We start from the raw sequence: 24,116 nt of genomic DNA, 5'->3' as shown, positions 1-24,116 counted from the left end.
TTGCATTTTCTGTTGGTTGATGACAGCAAATTACATTCCAAACTTGTGAGCAGAGTCTACATGCCATGGGATAAGAATGATAATATTCACTGTATTACCACTCATATCCGTCGACCACAGGTGACATAAATGTGATGCTTTGAAGAAGGAATGGAATCCTGAAAGTTTTTGCAAATATGTACTTTGATAATAAGCTTTGTATGTGAAACTACATAGTTTGTCTCCGCCCCTTCACAGTTGCTATAATTGATCATCATGGATCGATTGCTTGGACAGAAATCACAGAAAAAGTAAAGTAAAAAGTAAAGGGGTAAATGACTTACCTTGACAGTCTCATCTTTATAAAGAAATATCATATCTTAGAAACTCCAGCCACTTGGCCTTCAACTGCAAGGATCAGACAACCACTTTGAACAATGTGAAGGGAGGATAACTCTTACTGTGTCTTTGTCTACCAAATCATGTTAATGATGACAGAGCATGGAATAACAAGTTCAATGCCCTATTAGTAATTTTCTTATAAATATATGTTATTTGTCTTATGTTGGTAATGTTATAGCCTTTCTACATATTAAAATCATATTACGTGTTGTTAAGTAGCAATCTGAATAAAAAAGAAGAAATTGTATTCTGTTTTAGTTCCGTCTTACCACTTTTCATATGCTGCTATATTTATCTACGATAGCAGACATCGAATCAGTATCACTGCCATTTGGGCACTTGGTAAAAACGGAGTTAAAATAAAAAAACACAAGAAGTGCAGGTGATGGTCGATAACATACACAGCTCCACATATAGTTCCAATTATAGTCACTGTACATGTGTTTATCTGAGTTCTTGTCGTATCCCACTTCTGGTTGCTACTTACCTCTTCCGCCCAGTTCCAACACTTTGGGATCAACCGCCACTTTTAACAAACCTTAGTCGATATGACTGGAATGCTGTTCAAAGCGTAGCCTCATCTCATTCACATGTATACTTAACATACATAATAACATAAAATATAAAAAATTGACATGTCTCAGACTGTGTTGTTGCTTATTAATATAGTTGTTTATTCAAGGAAAGTGAGGAGGCCATCGGCCCATTACACATATGTGTTGAAGACATATCATATTGGAGAGGATGATACATACTATGTTAATTCAATTTACATTGTCAGCCAGGGCAACTCTAGATTTGGAAACAGTTGTAATTTTGAGGTACAATTCCGAGCAGAAGGATAGTTTATAAAGGGTATAACTATTGGTTTTGGTGCCCCGAAGGAGCGCATCATACCAGTCTTGCTCCAGTATTGCCTGCACACGAAATACGAATTCTGAGATTACGCTCAATATATTTTCCCATTTTCTGCTGCTTGAAACATCATGATGTTATAACATTTATCTACTTTCAGGCATTCGTAAGATACTACAGCAATTCTTTAAAACACGTTTGTATGTATAAACATAAAGAGGACATGGGCCGCATTCTCCTCTTGCAACATGATTTGAAGTGGCATCCTTCGCTTGTAACAAGCGTTTACAGGCAGGAACATGGACAATTGAGCTGACTTGTGCATCCAAGATTAAAAAAACATATCTAATGGGATAGGTTTTAGAACATACAGTGACTTAATATCATAAATTACTTCATTGGCTTGGAATGAAACATTTGGTATATGATTCGGCCATGTCAATGTCTTCGAGAAGATAGCTCCAAGATTATTAGATGATGAATAGGCCCCGAATTGTTCCAGTAAAATAGTCATACACAACCCAGACATGTATTTCGATTCTTTGAATGCTTGCATTGCTTATACTGGACATGCACGGGTTTGGGGCTGACAAACGAAATGAACTTAACATGTGACAAGACAAGTGTGTCATTTATTATTATGTACTAGTATATTCTTAGTCATCTTCATCATCTTACTCTGAATACCATGGTGTAATTGAGACAGACTGAATGTACTTCCGGCATGAAGTGTCCATCATTTGTGAAAAAGGAGATGATACTTTTGGCAATATTCAAGCAATATCACAGCGGTGGACACCAAAACATGGGCTTCGTACATCGTACAAGTCTAGGAATCAATCCCTGGCCTTTGGCTTGACGAGCGAAGTTTAGTGCTTTAACCACTAGGCTAAACGAGTAGCAAAAGTTTAAACCTTTACATTGTTTTAGTTACAATTGTTGGTTGGTTGGTTTGTTGTTTAAGACAATCCAGTGATTGATATCATGAGCATCGATCCACGCGATTGGGATTGATGACATGCAACAACCAAGTCAGCGAGTCTGACCACCCGATCCCGTTAGTTGCCCCTTACGATAAGCATAGACGCCTTTTAGGGCACGCATGGGTTGCTGAAGACCTATTCTACCCCGGATCTTCACGGGTCTGTTTTAGTTATGGAGTGAAAAAGTATACATAGACTATATAAGTAACAAAACACCAATTCAATAACGGCGGCTCATGAAGAATCACAACTCCAATGTCTACAGCATAACCTTTTTAGTGTGTGAAATCCCATAATAACAATTATTGAAATTCAAACTTCCAAATTCCATAAACACGATCCAACAACATTTATCGGAATCCTGTTTAGAAGTTCATGTCAACCCCATCCGTAACTGAGTCCGTAGCATATCGTTGCTAACATGCACATCCAGATCCGAGGACAGATGGCCAGGGAACCTGTCAAATACAAACAATACATACAATGAATACAAATGACATTTTGAATTACAGAAGTAACAACAATCAACTGATCATTGCTTTAGTTTAGGGTTTTCTCTCCGTTGATATCAGTTAGATATCATAATTCAGGTACAGATGAGCATTCCAGTAAAACATTTCTTAGGAACCATTCAATGCAACATATGTGGTAAATTGAAAGGCCATTTATTATCCTGACAAATGACTATACATTCTAATGTTTAATTCGTATATACAAACACATTTATATAGATCATATTTCGACAGACAATGTAAAAAACTTGAATGTGCTTTTTGCTTGTTGTGCTAGTAAAGAAAGTGCCGATCAGTTTGTTGCGCCGCTGCCATATTTCAATGTCAGAAGAGAGCGACTGAATGTTGTTTAAGCCCGCCGACAGATTCCAGATACATCACGGAATCAAACCCTGTTAATACAAGAGTCTGGACCAGCCAACACACGAGTTGATATAATGGCAATGTTCCACGCCGTTACAATCAACCAAGTCAACGAGCCTGACCAACCAATCCATTTTAGTCAGATCATAAAGGCATATGCTACTGGGGAAAAGTTCCATCCTGATATCCCCTCCTGGCCACAGTGATAAATATCACATTGATAGACAACATGATTACATTGTACATCTAGTTTTCAAAGTAGAAAATTTGTGAATGATATTGGTAGAGACATACAGCTCGTCAGATACCACAACTATTCACGAGTTTCATAAAATTGGTATTACACGGGAGCGAGTTTAGTATTTTATTTATTACTGGCCATTTATAACGTTTTTAGAATTATACTGTTGAGTGTGAATAGACTGACACCTACACGATCCACGGCATAATCCAACTGAGTTTAACACAGTAATACTTCAAATACGTCAAAAGTTGAAACGTATGAATTTAATACCATCCAACGGTCCACCTTTAGAATTCAGGCGTCCGTTCCACAAAAGGATCGTAGCGTTAAGGTTATCGCAACTCATATACTTTAACTTAGACCAACGACTGTCGTTGCGCTACCTTACGATCGCGTTGTGGAACGGGGCCTTGCACCTCAAAGTTTACAATTACGTCACAATACCCGATGACGTAATATGTGGAATTTTGTTGCAAGATCCTACGGCGAAACAATGCCATGTGACGTCAACCTAGCAACAAGGTTGCTGGGGTCATCGAGTGTGCATAAGCTCCTCTCAGTGATCTATCATCTCAACACGCAATGTCGTTGAATAAGCCAAGGGATGTTGAGAGCTTTCAATATTTGTTCTAGAAACGTGTTCCGAGAGTACATAAGCACCCGTTTTGGTATTACACAATGTGTAATACAGCTGTATGTTTATTAAACGGGTGATCTATTCACGGGCAAGTAATAAAACAAGACATCAAGCTACTCTGGTTGGTTTTCTTTCCGTTTTACTACTGCTGTTTACATGTGTTTGTTTGCCCTTGCTCATACCTACATACCTGTTCCTGAGACATTCTGATTAGATGTTATTACCTCAATTAATTGAAGTGGAAACCACTCATGTATTTCGGGATGACTCACCATATGACAGCACGAGCATGGACGTGGAGGGCGAGTTATTTGAGTTCTCCTTTTGAGTGCATATTCCGGATATCTGCATGCACCTTAAGCATGTTGGTGCACATGACACAGAACACATGTCACCATAATATCCATCTGGACATCTCTTGCATGTGCCATTGATGTTGCAGTCCTCGTCAAGACATCTGTTGCTGCAAGGGGACTGACAGTCCTCGTCCGTCCATCCCTTCACGCACCCTTTGGTACAACTAACAGATGAGAGCAGTTCGTTGTAGGTGCAAGTATTGTCTGCACAATTCCTACACTGTATGTCACACTTTCTCCCAATGAACCCTGGCTTGCAGTGACCACAATATCCTTGAACAATATTGCATCTATTCACCAGACAGTTTTCTGGACATGGTGTATCACACGACAGGCCGAACCATCCATCGGTGCAACCATGATGACATGTTCCTTCATCCTGGTCACATGCGGACTGCTCACAGGTGCTGCTGCAGAGTCTCTCACACTGACGTCCCCATCGCCCAGGGACACACCCCTCAAGGCACTTCCCTGTGTCCTGGTTACAAGACCTATTGCCAACATAACTGACACCACAGTTGTGAGGACATGGTTCATCACATAATCGCCCATACCATCCGTCTGTGCAACCAAAAAGACATGTTCCTCTATCTTGCTCACACAGAGATTGCCCACAGGTGCTGGTGCAGAGTCTCTCACACTGATGTCCCCACCTACCAGGGACACACCCGTCTAGGCACCTCCCCGTGTCACGGTCACAGTGCCTGTCCACGTCAAAACTTACACGACAGTTCAGTGCACATGGTCTATTACATTCATCTGAGAAATATCCAGGCTGACACTGTTTACATCTCCCTGTGTGTTTTTCACATATATCTTTACACCCTTGACACTTCTTCGTGCACTCAGCACCGTACCATCCAACTACACATTCGATGCAGGTACCAAAATTGCTTCGAAGACAGTTGTCTCCACATTTGATAGTTGACTTCACTACAAATGAAACAGAATTAACAGTGGATTATTGTAAGAGACAGAATTACGTTAAAGAAACACATTACGGCTAGACATTTCCCGGTACGTTGTGATTTCATATGCCCTATTTCACTTGTTCAATTTTCAGTATTGAGTGAGCGAGTTGGATTTAAAGCACAACTAAGGAGCGTTTTAAGCAATTTGCAGCTGGATTTGAAACTATAAATATGAAACCATTAATGCTGTTTCACCTTTCCTGATTGAAGCAAAGAATTTCACTTCATGAAACATTAATGAACACATTCCCCTGCATTGTCATCACATTCAGTATATCGTTAGCAAGTGAGTAAGGTTTAAAGGCGCATTGAACTGTATTTCCGTCTTATGAGGGAGACGATAAATGCGTATTCCCTCGAGCGTGATCGGCTGTCTCGTCAGTAGTTATTTTGAAAGCAATACCATGTATGTACACAACAACGCAAAAGTCTGTTGTCTAGTTCTGCACTAAAACTGCGAATAATCCGCGGGATAGTCCGCGGATAGGTTGCAAATAATTTTTCAAATAATTTGCAAAAAAATTGCGAATAAACCGCGGATTTCTACGAAAAATATTTTATTGCTTTATTGCACTAATTAGGAGTTTTATGGGACTATTTCGCTGCAACTTCGTGGCGGGCCATGGCAATCGTCTCCATACATGCACAGAGTATACTATGATGCTACACTGTGAATGGACTGCAGGTACATTCGATAAATACATGTAAAACTATTCCTGCTACAATAACGCTGTCACTAAATATTCTTATTGACATGAATATTTGATGTATGATCAACTTGCATCGTGTCTCTTGCCTTGTACATATCTACATGCATTAATGTACTAGTATATACTTATGCAGTGGTTTGATAAATACCACTTTGGTTATAGCACAGGTGATGTATGTACATGTACTTGTACTTGGGTAAAAACACAGACCATGTACATGTATGGAGGGACATCCTGATTAGTGTGGCCACACAGTTATTGTTGATAACAATATGAGTGAGTGAGTTTGATTTTACGCCGCTTTTAGCAATTTTCCAGCAGTATCACGGCGGGGGACACCAGAAAAGGGCTTCACACATTGTACCCATGTCGGGAATCGAACCAGTGTTTTCAGCGTGACGAGAGAACGCTTTAACCACCAGGCTACCCGACCGCCCCTGATAACAATATGAAGTGCATACTCCTACAAAACTGATTATTTTGTACGCATTTGCATTAGACACATATACTTCAATTCCCATGTTATTTAAATTAAAACCAACTATAACATTTGGATCTGTCTGTGTGTAACATATGATAAGTGTCATTGTGATATAACAGTAGAACTTGTGCATTCAAACACTTCCACACGTACTGTACAGGGTATTACCACCAGACGGCCAGTAAGACAGCTAGTTATCTTGTATTAGTTTTAATGTGTAATGTGTAATTAGTGTGTTTTGTACATCAATTGTCGTCAGTGAACCCAAGTAGTTTCCTACACCTCGACATACCCTTTTCACTGTATGGTTGGTCACGTGTGCCAACAAACAATATTTGTAATAACTGATGACTTAGCTACCTGTATCATGTATGCAAATACATCTTCCATATTGTGTCCTGTGCGGTATGATACCAGGGTCAGGTTATCATACTCAGTCGCTCATATCACATGACATATTTCACATATTGCCTATCAAAGTGTATACATGGGTCAGATAAATAAGCTTTGTGTTTTTCTCTTGATATTAAACAGCGCATTCAATTAATGCTTTCGTGAATGTGTGGGGTGGTAGTCGAAGCATTACTTTGTCACGCTAAATTTCGGTTTGATGTCCCCTATGAGTACAATGTGAACCTGTAATCTGGTGCATCTACATGTATACGTTTCCTGTCGATATATTGCTGGACTACTTAATAACGCGGTGTGTATCCATATTGTGTTTAGAATGATCAGTTCAGCGTGGCACATGTGGCAGTGTGGCAACACAATGTACATGTATAATGTGTACAACCCTCAAGCGAAAATAACTGTATAGGGATTAAAATTAAATGTGTGTGTGTGTGTGTGTGTGTGTGTGTGTGTGTGTGTGTGTGTGTGTGTAAATATTGTTAGTTTATGATAAACAAATAGCAAGGTTTGATTGTTCTGGCGTTTGGTATTTACGTATTGTGTATACAAGATATACATGTAGGTATTACACTCAAGTGAAAAATCTAAACTTTCGCAATCCCCCCCACTTATATTCCGAGTTGAGATAAGCCATTGAACTTGTTTTGTGATCCATTTATCATCACCTCCCTTATCGGAACATTGGTGATATGATATTCCGCTGATTGATGAAAAACGGAGTGAATATTGGGACAAGAATGCAACTTTTAAATGCATTGCAACTTTTGATTTGAAATTGGGAACAGTTCAGAAAAAAACCACACCCTTTTTATGATAATTCCCATATTTTCACAAATACGTTGTATAATGTCTAAACCGTATATTAGAACATACACAAACATGTTCATTGAGTGAGATCCTTAAGAGCAGGTATTGTATATAGTTATATAATATATACATTTTGTTAACGTTTTTTTACTTGTTCACGAATGCACGTACATGATGTTAGTAAAGATCGCAATTCATTGTAACTGTCTCTCTGTACTGACTAATACCTTCAGTGAAATCTCTTCTAGACTATTCTTATAATTAGGTCAGTTTACTCTTAAATACACAATGTCACTCGCCCAAGAGAAAGTATCTAATTAGAGAGTCGGCCTAATTTACAGGTGAGTGAATACTTGCTCTCGTTCAATTACAATCTGTCACACCACGTGTGAATAAACAGTTGTGCAGGTGTTGCTATGGGCAAATACCTAGCCTGTATATATAAGATGAATAGTGAAAAGTTCTTACCGTAAAGGACAACAAGGTAACCAAGATGAATAGTGAAATGTTCTTACCGTAAAGGACAACAAGGACCATCACTGAAAGGATAATGAAAGAAATAAAACGTCCATGACAATTTACATATCATTTTATTTTTGTTGTTGTCTGTTTGGGGAGGTAAAGACGCCTGCTAGTGTTCTTTCCGACGTAATCAACTTAATAGGACGTTGACAACCTTAGGAATTCCGTTTTCTGTCCAACATTTACCTGTTCCCTAACGGAAGTTAAAAGTATAAGAAAAGTGTACGCAGTGTAGTCTAATGTACAGAACACCTTCATATATATGTTACAACGGTTGAGAGCGAAATCAACGTGTTATATGAGAATAATAAGAACTCCGCTTGAAAGAAACACACTTCAGTATTTTCTAAAAGGGTTTTAACTTACAAGCAATAAACATTGCCACCAGTGATACGGTCTTCCACATCATGAGGATTTTCACGGTATTATGAGTGAGCTGAAATTGAAAATCAATATGTGGAATGTATATATAATGATATTTGTATAATGTCATCTATTCCCGACAAGAAAGTCTATTTTGGCAGAGAGGCATGTTAGTTTTCTTAACACTTTCATGCTCATCAAGAAACAATCATTTGATCAGGTAAGTATTTACATATTGCTAAACTGGTTACAAATACATCAAGCGGATACGCGTGGTACTGAACCAAGGAGCCGAAAAGTCATGCACAGAGTTACGCCCCTTAGCTGCCAGGATGCGCTGGTTGAAGGTTCTAATCCACAATTCTCCTTGATTCTGACCCATAGCCCGTAAAGGACCGACCATTTTATATTCTGGGGAGGTGGAGCGGGGCTGCCTGGGACTTTGAATGGAGACTAGCTATTGTTTCAGGTACATCTGCACAACCAGATGGTTTCTTTTCATTAAAACTATGACCCTGAATATTTTGTTTTTACAAAAATCACAGTGACGTTCAGCAGATGCAAGGAAGTTATCAGCCAGTGGCTCTCACAACTTTACCAAATGTCGGCAATATTCTGTTTTATTATCTAATGTGAGGCACAGAGGCACGAAATACAAACACATTTTTAGTACGAAACACAGCAATCCGTGAAGGATTTATTTATTTTTGATATAAATGAAGCATTATGAAGCAAGTATACACTTAGAAATATCCTAACAGCATACATCATAACATGAGATAAATATGTTATTTGACAAGGAAAGAAAAACGTTCTATTGAGTACCATGTTTCTCACTGATAATCACTATTAAAAAGTATATCCGGCATAAATATTCCACTCGTGTAAGATATCAGTTGTATTTTTTAGTCATCTTCACACCTTGTAGGGGCGGTCGGGGAAGCCTAGTGGTTAAAGCGTTCGCTCGTCACGCCGAAAACCCGGGTTCGATTCCCGACATGCATGTACAGTGTGTGAAGCCCATTTCTGGTGTCCCCCGACGTGATATTGCTGGAATATTGCTAAAAGCGGCGTAAAACCATACTTACTCACTCACTGACTCACACCTTGTCATTCCGTGACCTTGCCCTTCGAATCGAATCGAATTTAACCATTGTCGCAGTTACTTCGAGATCTTCTCTCGACCACTACTGATATTACTGATGGAAATTAAAGTTGATGTGACATGATGTTATGAAGTACGGGATTTAGGTAACGCCATGAAAAGGCGCGTGGATCTTGGAAGTTGGGCATCATCGAGTTACACTGCACTAGGTACGCTGAACATTGGAGTACAATCGGCAGATTGACGGCTGTTGTTGACAATGTGCACGTTACTAACCTGTGGAATATTACTAAACTTTTAGGATTCATTTCAGTGGCCTGTGTCCGGCATTTTCCCAACCATAGATCCCACGGGATCCCAGGCAGTGTTTTGAGTGCCGTTGGCATAACTCTACCGCTGCGCGTCCTTGTACCAAGGGAAGCTGGTTCACGCATGCACGGCGGTATCTGCTGTCTACTATATATAAACTGTCAATGCAAGAGAATAACCCGGAACTAATAAAACGCATCTAAAAACAAAATAATCTACCAAATCAAAATCACATAAACAAACAAACATCCACCATACCCAGCTCCCTTAGTTCTCCTCCCCAACCCCATCGGCATCTATTCCAAATCTCAAAATTCCCAAATTCTATATAAGCAACCCCTAATTATAAAGCCCCCTCTTGGGTTGCACACACCACTTTCGCCCCTTTCGGAAACACATTAAATGGCCTGGCCGGGCCCGTGTGCGAAATACGCATCAGTCGGAAAGCGTTAAATCTCCAAAGTAAGTAAGTAAGTAAGTAAGTAAGTAAGTCTACATAATCTGCCGAAGCAAGATTTTATTTGGCGTAATGGGAAAACTAGCTGTGAAAACTATATGAATGGACCCCTGAAAATCAGTGATGACACCAGGTGTTCGCAAAAAAGAATGCATGTCCTACCCTACCATTTCAGCCTCCATTTCACACAATTTACATAAAAAGGATGCATGTATGACTATTTTGTTTGTTGCCTGACGCCGCACAGTTGTACTCCTGTCATGGACGGCGGCCTGTACAACAACCAGACCATCCAGTGATTGATGAACCAGAAAATCAAATGAACCGACAAGGCATTTACTGATTTTTTTAAACTAATTACAACGATACATAAAATTAGAATTACGCTTGTTGTGTATAAGTGCAGAGATTCTACTGCTTGTGAGTAAAGAAAAACGTTTGAGAAACATGTTTGTTTCGCAGCACAGTGGAGGTAGGGCAGTATTAATGTATCGGCCCAAACATTTCTTTTGTAGTTGACTCAGCACATATACATATGCGTATGCGGACTTCAGTCCACCAGCAGAAACATCGACCCAGTTCACGTAAATACAAATTGTCAATGCAGGAGATGTTAGGCGACGCCTTTGACTTCAAAACATGACATAATCTCCGACAAATCTTCATGTGATCATCATTATTATGGATTTACCTGTTGATATACACGTTGAGTCTACGTGGGGTGCCATCTGCCAAAGACGTATGTAACTCTATTCTGCCTTTATGCCGGCGTTCATTCTCGGGTCCCTCTTTCTAACGAAAGCATCGAGAACGCAGGCAAGGAGATCTAAGACAGCAATTCAATGTGGGTCAACATACTGACGCAGTTACATTCTCGAGCTTATCAGTGAATTACCTAGTATGTAATTTGACGACGTACCTTGCCCGATACTTGCCTGCCATGTGAGGCCTGCGTGCATGATATTGCGTTCAGCGACATTTGAAACATTCGATTAATTTTCTCGCTGAATTTACCATTCTGCCCGTGTGTGACCCAAGTGTGACCCAGGTGCATGTCCTATCATAGCGTATGCTAGATACCAACATTACGTGCATGGTTATTTATAGAGTGTGACGAAAGCCCAAATCGCGTACACCGCTGTGCAGTCTAGCCGTGTGGTGAATAAACGTGCACGCGTTTGGTGCTGACAAACGAAATGAACTAAACATGTGACAAGACAAGTGTGCCATTTATTATGTACAAGTATATTCTTAGTGAACTTCATGATCTTACTCTGAAAACCATGGTGTAATTGAGACTGACTGAATGTACTTCCGGCATGAAGTGTTACCGCCTTCGGATGAAGGAACAAGTTTAGCCATCCTTACACTCCATGTCCTTCGAGTGAGATGTGGATTATATATTTTCCGATAAATAAACTACTTCATCACCAAATACATCAATTTTACATTCTCGTATGTCAGGAGTGAAATCATAAGTGATGACCTTTGTACTAGGAACATAAAGTTGATGTTCAATAGGAAGGGTAGACTAACATCTCGTCTCGGAAATGAACATATTTCACAAACACAACAGCTGTAATAATATAATCAAAATGGCCACGAGACGTGGACGTTAGTAAACACGGTCATTTTGATGGAGTGAGTGAATGGTGTTTTACGACACAGTCAGCAATATTCCCGCTTTTTCACGGCAGTCTGTAATTAATCGACTCTTGTCCGGCCAGACAAGTAACACTTGGAACGATCCAACTCGTCTTGACTTCTATGATCTCGGAAGACACTCGGGTAACATTCTCCGTGAAAGTATACTAGTATTTCAAAATAATGGAAATAGTATATGATGATTCCAGACAGTTGACGCCACACTGAATGCCATCCAGCACGAGTATAGCTGACTGTGACGTTAAACAACAGTACACAACACCGTCTGATGACAACTCATGTGACAAATGGATGTTTGGTTGGGTCCTCTATGCATTTGGAAATACATCCTTGTCTTTTTCGGTAGATTGGCGAATATGGACGACCATTATCCATCCCAGTGACGGCTTCTCATATGGATAATGAATCACAATCAGTGAGGTTAGCAACTGCTTGATGTGTGGACATTTATTAGAAAACGTACATGAACTATAGCATGTACAATCGTCAGACAAACTGAACAGACAGATACCACAACAGATACCAAGGAGAATGCCTGAAAATATAAGTAAAACATGTACCTTTCGTTACAAAGCGTTCTATCACAAAATACATATTTTACCACTTCAGTTGCTGAAGACAGTATGTATCTTTTATATAGAGTCACAGAGTATTATCGTTTCTGGAAATAGGGGGGAAGATATAGCTGCTACTCGTCATTATTTTTTTACTCAACGAGTTTAGATTCGAAAACCAAAACATGAATTGTATTATTCACGTTTTCTGTTCTGTTCAAGTTACCCATCATTTGTGGAAGAGAAAATGGGTGAAAGTGTGGTTTTACACCCCTTTTAGCACTATTCCAACAAAATCAAGGCGGTGGACACCAGAAATCGGCTTGTACAGATGTGGTGAATCGAACCCAGACCTTAGTCGTGACGAGCGAATTTCAACGCTTTAACCACGACCAGCCTTTACACTTTTTGAGTTATGGAATATAGAAGTGATAGATGGGCTGTTGCATGTACATAGAGTAACAAAACACGAATTTTATAACGGCGGCTTATGAAGAATCACAACTCCAATGCGCGAGTATTGGCAGACGTGCTTGCAGAGAGCTCCGGCAAAAATCTCTCCAGCTCCCCTCCCTCGGGCACAAAAGTATTTTACTGCGCAAAATAAAGGTGCACAATAACTATGGGGGGGTGTTTGATGACCTGGAGGGTTAAGATAGGCTGTTTCCACATGCCTAGTGGTTCGGGACAGATCGGCAAAGTCGAAGCCTTTACGGACAAGACAAAATGGACGCCAGGTATGAACTTTGCCTATCGTGCCTACTGTATGATGTTTGTGCTTACGACAGTGTGTTATCTATCATCAGTAATGACGACCATGGCCCATGGTTACACAGCAAAACTTTATCTGGTCTATGAAAGTGTAGTGTGGCTGCCCTCTACCGATAACTTTGCAATCATGAACTGTATCCATATGCAGCTGTGCACGTGCAGCACGAGCGACCCGCCTTTGATCTATTTCTGGGGCAGGACAGTGTTTGTAAACAAGTTGGCAACGGCGGGTGATGTGGAGAGTAACCCGGGACCGCATTTTTATTTTACAGTCTATGACTCAGAAATTCATAACGCGCAAAAAGGGAAAATTTTATTGCGCATTCATAGATTTTCAGAAAGCCTTTGATAGAGTTAGTCATGATAAGTTATTATTTTTATTGTTACAAAATGGTATACATGGACAATTTTATAATGTTATCAAGAGTATGTATGATAATGTGAAATCTGCTGTTGTAGTTAATGGTGGTAGAAAATTATCAGAATATTTTTCTTGTACTGTTGGTGTTCGCCAGGGATGTACATTAGGTCCCCTGCTGTTCTCCATATTCATTAAAGAGCTTGTTGATTATATTAGCAAGTCTTTTGATGATGGTATATTTATATCCGAAGAAATGTATAATATTCTTGCTCTCCTTTTTGCTGATGATCTCATTCTTGTAGCAGACACCCCTCTTAGATTGCAAAAGCGATAAGATCAGCTTGCTGTTTATTGTTTTAAGTGGGGAATGGAGTTAAATATGGATAAGTCAAAAATAATAGTTTTTAAGAATGGAGGTAAACTTTCTAGATATGAGAATTGGACATATAATGGTGTTAAAATGGAAACTGTAAGTTTTTATAAATATTTGGGGTTGATGGTAACACCAAAGCTTGTTTGGACTAAAGCATGTAAAGTATTATCAGAGCAAGCTAGTAAAGCATTAATCCCAGTAAGGTCTTTGATAAGGAAATTTGATATTCCAGTGGAAAATTCATTTCAAATTTTTGACAAGAAAATTATGCTAATTCTTACATATGGTAGTGCAATATGGGGTTTTATGGAGAGGGAGAGTATAGAAATTGTTCATAGAAAGTTTTGTAAATTCATTTTGAATATTTCTTATAAGTTACCAAATGCAGTAGCCTATGGAGAATGTGGCAGACGTCCACTTAAAGTTGTATATTATGTCAAATGTATAAAATATTGGTTACGGCTTATCGCCATGTCCAGAAGTAGGTACCCATATCAGTGTTATCAAATGCTAAGAAGTTGTTGTGATAGGAAACAACCTAATTGAGCCACTCATGTTAGAAATTTATTATGTTTTTATGGTTTTGGAGTAGTATGGGTATCGCATGAAGTGGGAGATGAACAGTTATTTCTAAACATATTTAAGCAAAGAGTGTTGGATTGTGCAACACAGGATTGGCATTCAGATGTGGAACAAAAGAAAGTTCTTGTTTTTTGTTCCTCATTTAAATCTTTGTTAGAATGTGAAAAATATGTGGTTTGTATAAATGTAACTAAATTTAGAAGAGCGTTGTTAAAATTCAGAAGTGGTTTTAATTCATTTGGAATCCAGAATGTTAGAAAAGGTAAATGTGTTAAAGAGGATAAAGAAGCAATTTGGGTTTTTTGTAATGTTCTTGAGAATGAAAATCATATTATATTTCAATGTCCTAGGTATGAAGATAGCCGAAAGGTTTTTCTAGAGGAGTTGAGAAAAAAGAATAAATCATTTGTTACTATAAATATGTTGTGTACATCAGATCAAAGTGAGATTTTATATTATTTCTCTAGATTTCTATATACCATTTTCAGTATCAGAGGGGATGTCTAGTATTTTTACAGTTATCACTATTTGAAATGTTTCAGGGTTCACTGTACTAAGAAAAGAAAACAACTAACTGAAGCGTCTGGAAAATCTTAGTTTGTCAGATTTATATAACACTTTATATAATCCCATCACTGTCAGTATGCTATCTGTTTCTATATTTATATTGAGGTTTATTAGCTAATAGAGCGTATCCAAAATATATTGTAACTATGGGTCATGTGGCCTTCTTTACTGAATAAAATTCTGTCTGTCAAAATATGATATGATATGATATGATATGATATATCTTTTATTTTTATTTTTTATTGGGAAATCCCCAAATAACAATCATTGAAATTTAAACTTCCAAATTCCATAAACACGATCCAACAACATTTAACGGAATCCTGTTTAGAAGTAGTTCATTTCAACCCCATCCGTAACTGAGTCCGTAGCATATCGTTGCTAACATGCACATCCAGATCCGTGGACAGGTGATCCGGGAACCTGTCAAATACAAACAATACATACAATGTACACAAATGACATTTTGAATTACAGAAGTAACAACAATCAACTGATCATTGCTTTAGGATAGGATTTTCTCTACATTGATACCAGTTATTCAACAACAGGTGATGATTCCATTATACATGTCGTAGGAACCGTTCAATGCAAGATATGTAGTAAATTGAAATTCTAATGACATTCTCATGTTTAATCCGCATATACAAACACATGTATTAAGATCAGGTTTCGATAGATAATGTAAAAACTTTAGTGCGCTGTTTGCTTATTGTGCCAGAAAAGAAATGGCCCATCGGTGTGTTGGCTCCGCTGTCATATTGCCATGTCAGAAGAGAGCGAGTGAACGTTGTTTGACGCCGCAGTCAGCAACATTCTAGATATATCACGGACACCAGACAAACCAATGGTGGATATCATGAGCAAAGTCCCACGAACGTCGTTACCATCAACCAAGCCCGACCAACCAATCCATTTTAGTCACATCATAAAGCGTAGAAAACTGGGGACCTGTTCCATCCTGATATCCCCACATCCATATGGATGGACAACATGACATTTTTATAGTATTGGACATCCAGTTCTCAAAATAGCAAATGTGTGACTGGTATCGATAGTGTTAGTATCACACCAAGCTACTGTGGATTATTTACTTTCCTCTTTTCTTGACTGTATCAGGGAAACACCTGTACACTACTGTTTGCCCTTGCTTAAATCTACACTAGCACCTGGTCCTTTGGCATTTCGTGTGTTAATTATCGATGTTAGACATCTTTATAGTGTGGTTTGATGAGATTTTATGACCTCATTTAATTGAAGTAGACATTCATGTATTTAAGAACTGACCTTCACTTTGTGTGAGTTCATTGGAGTATGAACCTTGATAGAGTGAGGGCCTAACTGTATGAACGTCGGAGCTTGTTTATATCACTATTTGTACCTCAAAGGACGTAGACCTTTATCTAATTTTATTGAAACACAATCATAATTGGTACGTGTGACTTCATGTTTACACTGCCAGCCATACAACTCCCAGCTGTCTCGCGGAATAGAATAGTTCTCAATACGAGAGGTGACATGAGCTTATGTATGCTCAACATGCTCAACAGAAACAACTTTTATAGTTTCTGTAAACCAATTTACTCAAATAATATCATCATAAGTTGGGAACAGTCTGTTTAGAGCTACCTAAGTAAGTCAGTCAGTCACAATGACAGCGCGTCGTAATACATTTACATCAAGCCCATGACGTCAAAATGGCCGACACGATAAACGTTACGGGAGAGATTTCCGAAGTTTTTAATGAACCTGTGGCTATTACAAGTCTTAGTTATCACTGATAAATTGGCCGATCACTGAAAGGCGATTGTAGGGATGTGATAATAGATACAACGGTACAGTCATATATTGCTGTAGTCTACACACGGATCGAGTCGATACTACGGTAGTTTGAATATGCTTTTCTTCGTTTTGTTCGTTTTTGGGTTGTAGCGAGGATATACTTGAACGGACATGCAATCAATCTCTCTGACTTATCCCAATATATGCTAAAACGCATAGTTCAAATGGTGAGAAACAACCCTTCTGTATCTATTCGTGCTAGGGAATTCCCGGGGGATTTCAAGAACACGGTCTCGTGAAAACGTCAAATTGTGTCGTTCATACACTTATGAACATCAATATCGCGGTCATGTGACCGACCTCTCGTCCAATGGAAAGCCTTATATCGTGTGAACTTATCGTGTAAAATAAATCGGGACGACCCACCATGTGACAGCAGTACTATGGGCGTGGTGGGCAAGTCATATGAGTCCTCCTTTGGACGAATTTCTCGACTTTGCTTGAGAGTACATACTCCGGATATCTGCTCACATTTTAGGCAAGATTGTTCACATGCCACAGTACAAATGTCACCATAATATCCATCTGGACATCTCTTGCATGTGCCATTGATGTTGCAGTCCTCGTCAAGACATCTGTTGCTGCAAGGGGACTGACAGTCCTCGTCCGTCCATCCCTTCACGCATCCTCTGGTACAACTAACAGATGAGAGCAGTTCGTTGTAGGTGCAAGTATTGTCTGCACAATTCCTACACTGTATATCACACTTTCTCCCAATAAACCCTGGCTTGCAGCGACCACAATATCCTTGAAATAGGTTACACCTGTTTCCAAGACAGTTTTCTGGACATGGTGTATCACACAACTGGCCGAACCATCCATCGGTGCAACCAAGAAGACATGTTCCTTCATCCTGGTCACATACGGACTCCTCACAGGTGCTGCTGCAGACTCTCTCACACTGATGTCCCCACCGCCTAGGGACACACCCCTCTAGGCACCCCCCTGTGTCACGGTCACAGTACCTGTCCCCATCATAGCTTTCACGACAGTCAAGTGGACATCCTTTATTACATGCATTAGAGTAGTATCCAGGCGAACACTGTACACATCTCCCTGTGTCTCTTTCACATCTATCGTACCAGCACCCTTGACAAGATTTCGTGCAATCAGTACCGTACCATCCATATATACACTCGCTGCAGGTACCATGCTTACAGTCGAGGCAGTGGTCTCCACATTGTCCATATGCTGACCTCACTACAAACAAAACATAATAGAAACAGTGAGTGAGTGAGTTGTACAACACTAGTCAGCAATATTCCAGCCATATAACGTCGGTGTACACCTGAAATGGGCTTCAAATATTGTACCTATGTAGGGTATCGAGTGTGAATCTTAACACTGACCTTTAACATGAACATTTAATTTGGGAAAACATCGACATTATAATTTTTATTCGGACATTAGAAGATAAAGTTCTTACCACAACAGATACCAAGGAGAATGCCTGAAAATGTAAGTAAAACATGTACCTTTCGTTACAAAGCGTTCTATCACAAAATACATATTGTACCACTTCAGTTGCTGAATTATATACAATGGGAAACAGAAGTCACAACTCATTCATAGGAATAGTACACGACGATTGTTTAAATTGTACAGAACACCTTCAAACAGTTAAACACCTACATGTAGTCTAAATGATACGTTACAGTGTTACGCAGAGGAAAAAAACATTTAAGGATGCGCTTTAATAAGTGCACTTTCGTCAATTCAAAAACAGTGTTACTTACAGGCAATCACCGCGGGCATCACAGAGGTGGTCTTCACCATTATGTCAACTGTCGAGGTACTGTGGAAGACCTGAAATCGAAATGCATATAATAATATCAATAATATGTTCTCTGTTCCCGTTAGGTGAACTTCAATTCTCAGAAAGGTATAATATCATATGTTTCATCTATTTATGTTAAAAAATAAAATACATATTTTCAGAAGACAACTAGTGTAAATAGGTGTAATGTTTCAACTGGCCGCATGTATAGCAAGGACACACGTGTGGTACGCTGGCCGAAAGTACGGAGTGGGGTCCCTTAGCTGCCATTGTTCACTGGTCGTGGGTTCGACTCCAATATTCTCCCCGATAATGATCCATAGTTTATGAGTATCTTGCTCTTTGGCATTATCAATTTGGTAACCATATTTGGCCTTCGACACTTTGGCCTTCCAGCCACTTTAACCAGATAGAGAGCCGAGTCGGGAACCCGCCCAAACCGATCTCATTAACATATATAACCTAGGACCTGACAAACATATGATCATCAGAATTATTAATTTACCTGCGTAGAAAATATATTCATCAAGCCTTAGGTGAACAGCCATTAACTCTGTCTTCCCGGCGTGTATCGACAGTCATGATCTCAGTCTTCCCTCTCCCTTACACATAGCCGCCTTCTATCTTCACAGCTGATCCAGTGAAACTCTCTTTTCCCAGAATCGAGGAAAGAAATGAATGAATAAGACCGCTCTTTCAGGCGAGTCGTCACCGTCAAACCTAGATGATCCTGTCGCTACATTCTCCACCATAACTGTAAGCAGTAGAGCGTAATATATATTAAGAGAATATGTTTTCGTCTTTGTCTGCCCTACTGTTATCAGCCCACCGCTGTAATCCGAGTGCAGTATTCTATTATCTAGAAGTTTCTAGCTGTGCGGCCAGTTGGTTGTCAAACTTATAAATAAACATGATTACAGTGAATGTGACACATACATAGATCACTTTACATGTTATAACTTGTCGTTTTAAAGTTGCAAATTAACATTAAGAAAACGACTCACAAACAAAACATTTTTGTTTCCCTTTTTATAGTTTGAATAGTTGTATACAAATAGGACATAACAAAATGACGTTAAATGGCTCTATATTTGTACTTACATCTGAAGTTGCTTACACCATGTGACTACGACATGTACAATCTCTTCGGCTTCGGCGAACTTGTGATTTACAGACATGGGTGTAATATAAAATGTCAGAGAATAACTAATCTCGGTTATGTACTGAAACAGATTGTATTGGGCGCAAAAGGCAAAATAGCGGTGACAATGTTATGAATGGATCAATGAAAACCAGTCATGACACCAGGTGTTAAGGGTACGCATGTCCGGCTTTACCAGCAGCACACGTGCCATTAGTTTCCTACAAAGGATAAAGAGTTCAAGAGAAATGATAGGTCAAGTTATCCGAAAACTAATTATTGGTTATGGTCACATACGAAAAGTGTTTCAAGCATTAATAGTGCAACATATTACTGGTTGCCCCGTAGTAATATTGTTGATAATGACGTAAGACCTTACACGCACACTTACTGACTATTTCAGTCGTATCGCTTCTGTAAACACAACAATGTCGTTCGTTTTCTGTATAGTCCCAGTAGTCACCAGATACCAAACCAGCAAATCGGCTGATATCTTACAGTGAGTGAGTCACGCCATACCATTGCCGTTGTACACTAGTAACCCGCACCTCGCTGATATTTCAGCGCGCAAAAACCTACGTGTGACATGGATGTATTTATAGCAACGTACCCTCTGTGACATGCAACTACAAACAAACTCTGAAGGACCTGGTCTACATTTATGTGGCATGTATGGGACGAGGTGTGCACGGCTTAATAAATGAGCCCGGTTTAACACTGCTTTCCACAGCATGGCATATCACGGCTTAATGTGGGGGCAACACCCAAGCGCCGCAGAATGTCGACATTTACCGCTTCGGTTGACACCCAGGAACACACATTCTGACAGACTAGTAGTTAAAACTACGTGGTGATCTCTAGTGGAGTGTCCAATTTAAGGGGGAGTCAAGTCAGTGTTTTCGCCGATCACTTGCCCAAATATATATCTCATTCTCGTTCCTCGTGCGTAACATAAGCGTTAAAGCTGTTTTCGCAGCTTTTCGTTGGTGTTGCATAGGCGTTGTAATGATAGGATTGTAAACAATTTAGTTTTATTTTATATGTATGTCCCGTTTGGGGTACCGATTGCCACACATATATTTAGCAAACATGTCTCGATATGAAGAATGGCTGTATTGACGCGTAATGGTGTGAGAGTGTTCTGTGACGGTCGGCAATATTTTCCACTTACATCGCATCGACGACCCATTTGTTCGTTTGTTGTTTAACGCCACACTCAGCAATATTTCAGCTATATGACAGCGGTCTGTAAATAATCAAATCTGAACCAGGCAATCCAGTGCTTGACATTTATGTTTCGTTTGTTTGTTGTTTAATGCCACAATCAGCAATATCTACCTATATGACGGCGGTCTGTAAATAATCGAGTCTGGACTAGACAATCCAATTATTGACATCATGAGCATAGATCCACGCAATTGAGATCGATGACATACATCAACCAAGTCAGCGAGCTTGACCACCCGATCCCGTTAGTCGCCCTCTGGCGACAAGCATGGGTTGCCCAAGACCTAATTCTATTCTAACCCGGATCTTCATGCGTGGCATGGTGTGGTGAATGGCATTGAATATATAAATATATACATAGCACTTGTGTTTTGGAGTATATTTAAGAAATGTAACCTAGACATTACGATTCACCTGACAATCTGTTGTCACTTAAGTTACAAAAAAGTATTACAGTTTCATTCTAAATATGATAATTAAATTGAAAATCATTTAAGCATATTGTATTTGTGTTATTCTTTGATGACAAATGTCGCGTGTAGCAGAATACTATGCTATGATATTGAGTGCTATTCTCTGCTTATGTGGCAGTTGAACTAGATGTCATTGAAAGCCCAGTGCTCATCTCTCTGATCGGCCAGTTTGAGATATCACATTTGCCCCTCAAAAACCGCAGGGTAAATGAAGGCTATGGAGAATGCCCGGCTCACAGTGTAGGTTTAGTATAGGTCGAATCTAGATCAAAGTTTAACACGTGTGATGAGCCCCAATGACAACTACACATATTCAACATCGTTTTACATTTTGAACAAAAATGGATGAATAAAAGACATATCTTTTTCAAAATGGTAGCCATTGTGGGAATATCGACGTTCCTATTTAAACAATATTGGACAAATTTAGGTGATCGTGTCATCGGAACAAGCATGTGAAGTCTCAGCTTCATTGGTCTAGTTGCTTTTGAGAGAAGTTGTTTATTTTCCATTATGGCCGCTCGCATCAATATTTGACATTAGATCAAGTTGCCTTGAACAAACTTTGTACTACAAAAGGTGACCATCTCATCCGCCAAGTTTCAAGTCTCTGGCCCTTAAGTCTTTTGAGAAGATTTTTATTATTTCATTTATTAAAATAAAAGATGGCAACCCAGTAAAATTCAAATTGAGATCCCTTGAACTAACTTTTATCTGCTATTGTAACAAACATCCACTCAAAATTTCAGCCGAATCCATCAAACCATTTCGGACGAAGTAAATAAAATGAAAAAACGTTAATGACGATGGACAACATGCTACAACATGATCTAATACAGCCTTTGTGAGCTACTGGACATGCTGTTTGGTCTGAAAACTAAAATTTTTTGGGTTCCCCACCACATTGTTCGCCTCAATCAATATATACATTAAAGGGTAGGCCTGGAGTCCAAATCTAATACACGGGTACCCACCCCCTATTATCCGACCCTACCCGGGTACCCGCTGTAGGTCTCATGACGTCCGATTTAGAAAAGTCTGCCCTTGCAAAATGTATTAAGATACACGTATACAACGATCTGGTCATACAAACACTGAAGTTTACTGCATGAAGTTTTATCTTTATTCAAACATAAAAGTCAGAAGGAATGGGTGCATAGTCAGAAAGAAATGGGAACATTAGTGACTTGTAGTGTAACCACAGAGTTTTAGATAACTTTTGTCATTAAACAATATATCAATTGAAAAACCACGGGTCCGGGTAGTTCTGTGGGTACCCGGGTCCTACTCAGTACCCACCCGACCCGAGTACCCCGTCCTAGACCTTTTATAGGGCATGTGAAATATGCATTAAACTAAACAAGCAGGAAATACTCACATCCCCCGCATGTCTGGTTGTGTGCAAGGCAAGAAAGAAATATTTCACGGTTTCCAAGATTTGCTCATGGGAACGAGCGCTACCACCATTCGCAGTATAAGTCGTTGCTATGGAAAAATATTTTTTCAAAATTCCAAAACTATCAAAAAGGCACAAGCTTACCACTGGACCTATCTATGTGCCAAGTTTGGTGAAGAAATGTACGGTTTTCAAGATATGGTGTCCGAAACGAGCACTACCACCATTTTCAATCGTCAAAGTCACAGTCGTTGCCATGGAAACTCGACAAATGATTTTTTACAAAAATCCCAAACTATTAAAAGGCACCAGTTCAACACTACACCTATCTAGGTGCCAAATTTGGTTAAGATATCTCGGATGTTTTTTTAGTTCTGCTCCCGAAATGAAACTTGACAGACGGACAGCACTCATTCTTCTATACCCCTTTCACTCATCTTCCCGAGGGAAGGGAGTTAACAGACTAAAAGTCTAGTTTCCACCCTTGCCGAAATAGCCTGGAATTCCGTTGAGTCTATGCATAGTCCAATCAAAATCACGTATCAAACTAGAAATCCGGTTTGTTAACAACATGCTGATTTCGGTCGAGTGCAGGGTTTACAAAGCATGTGTACCTTCTACTGGGGGTCGCAAATATTTTCATGTCTTTTGTCAAGGTGCTCTCGTCATTTGATGCACTACGGGGGGTTGAACCCGTTTAATTACAATACAGATCTTGATAATCAATCAGATTGTCTTGACTGGGCACCGCCATTTTGTTTTAAGCAAATGGAATCTGATTGGTTAATAGGAAGGACATGGAAGGGACATAACTCGTAATAGCCACTGTTGGTGCTACAATCGAGCCTGGAAATTCCAGTCCAGTTTGGCAAGGTGGAAACAGGACTTTTGAAGATGCATATCACTTTGTGGCAAGGGAT

General features: G+C 39.5%; 2 protein-coding genes across 8 annotated transcripts; both read right to left on the bottom strand.

Annotated features, from left to right (window-relative positions):
• Positions 1 to 1,029: 1,029 nt before the first annotated feature.
• LOC124111895 (scavenger receptor class F member 1-like) lies at positions 1,030 to 11,552 on the bottom strand. 4 transcript variants are annotated; one of them, XM_046471783.2, is made up of 6 exons: positions 11,387 to 11,551; positions 11,159 to 11,293; positions 8,600 to 8,669; positions 8,227 to 8,250; positions 4,248 to 5,264; positions 1,030 to 2,677 (listed from the first exon to the last, which is right to left on the bottom strand). In XM_046471783.2, the coding sequence occupies exons 3-6, from the start codon at positions 8,640 to 8,642 to the stop codon at positions 2,598 to 2,600; spliced, it is 1,164 nt and encodes a 387-aa protein (XP_046327739.1). In that variant the 5' UTR covers positions 8,643 to 8,669; positions 11,159 to 11,293; positions 11,387 to 11,551; the 3' UTR covers positions 1,030 to 2,597. The 4 variants fall into 4 exon arrangements, with proteins under 4 accessions (XP_046327739.1, XP_046327738.1, XP_046327741.1 ...); XM_046471782.2 differs by lacking the exon at positions 11,159 to 11,293 and having other exon boundaries at positions 11,387 to 11,552; XM_046471785.2 differs by lacking the exon at positions 11,159 to 11,293 and having other exon boundaries at positions 11,363 to 11,551.
• A 3,220-nt stretch (positions 11,553 to 14,772) lies between these two features.
• LOC124111897 (platelet endothelial aggregation receptor 1-like) lies at positions 14,773 to 20,678 on the bottom strand. Of its 4 annotated transcripts, none has more exons than XM_046471790.2 (6): positions 20,492 to 20,678; positions 19,465 to 19,713; positions 18,919 to 18,988; positions 18,609 to 18,632; positions 17,549 to 18,382; positions 14,773 to 15,763 (listed from the first exon to the last, which is right to left on the bottom strand). In XM_046471790.2, the coding sequence occupies exons 2-6, from the start codon at positions 19,483 to 19,485 to the stop codon at positions 15,684 to 15,686; spliced, it is 1,029 nt and encodes a 342-aa protein (XP_046327746.2). In that variant the 5' UTR covers positions 19,486 to 19,713; positions 20,492 to 20,678; the 3' UTR covers positions 14,773 to 15,683. The 4 variants fall into 4 exon arrangements, with proteins under 4 accessions (XP_046327746.2, XP_046327745.2, XP_046327747.2 ...); XM_046471789.2 differs by having other exon boundaries at positions 19,465 to 19,609; XM_046471791.2 differs by lacking the exon at positions 20,492 to 20,678 and adding an exon at positions 20,061 to 20,485.
• Between the last annotated feature and the right edge of the window lie 3,438 nt (positions 20,679 to 24,116).

This window comes from Haliotis rufescens, unplaced genomic scaffold (assembly GCF_023055435.1).
Source record: "Haliotis rufescens isolate VD_foot unplaced genomic scaffold, xgHalRufe1.0.p SCAF_2, whole genome shotgun sequence".
NCBI lineage: Eukaryota > Metazoa > Mollusca > Gastropoda > Lepetellida > Haliotidae > Haliotis > Haliotis rufescens.
This window is presented reverse-complemented; position numbering and strand designations above follow the sequence as displayed.

Coding starts and splice junctions, on each gene's coding strand:
- LOC124111895 (XM_046471782.2), bottom strand. CDS start 11,521: ATGCACCTGGGTCACACTTGGGTCACACACGGGCAGAATGGTAAATTC. Junction 8,670..11,386: donor GCAGGCAAGTATCGGGCAAG/GTACGTCGTCAA, acceptor TTTCAATTTCAG/CTCACTCATAATACCGTGAA. Junction 8,251..8,599: donor GGTGGCAATGTTTATTGCTT/GTAAGTTAAAAC, acceptor TTATCCTTTCAG/TGATGGTCCTTGTTGTCCTT.
- LOC124111897 (XM_046471790.2), bottom strand. CDS start 19,485: ATGAATATATTTTCTACGCAG. Junction 18,383..18,608: donor TCTCCTTGGTATCTGTTGTG/GTAAGAACTTTA, acceptor TTTTGTTTGTAG/TGAGGTCAGCATATGGACAA. Junction 15,764..17,548: donor CATAGTACTGCTGTCACATG/GTGGGTCGTCCC, acceptor TGTATTTGACAG/GTTCCCGGATCACCTGTCCA.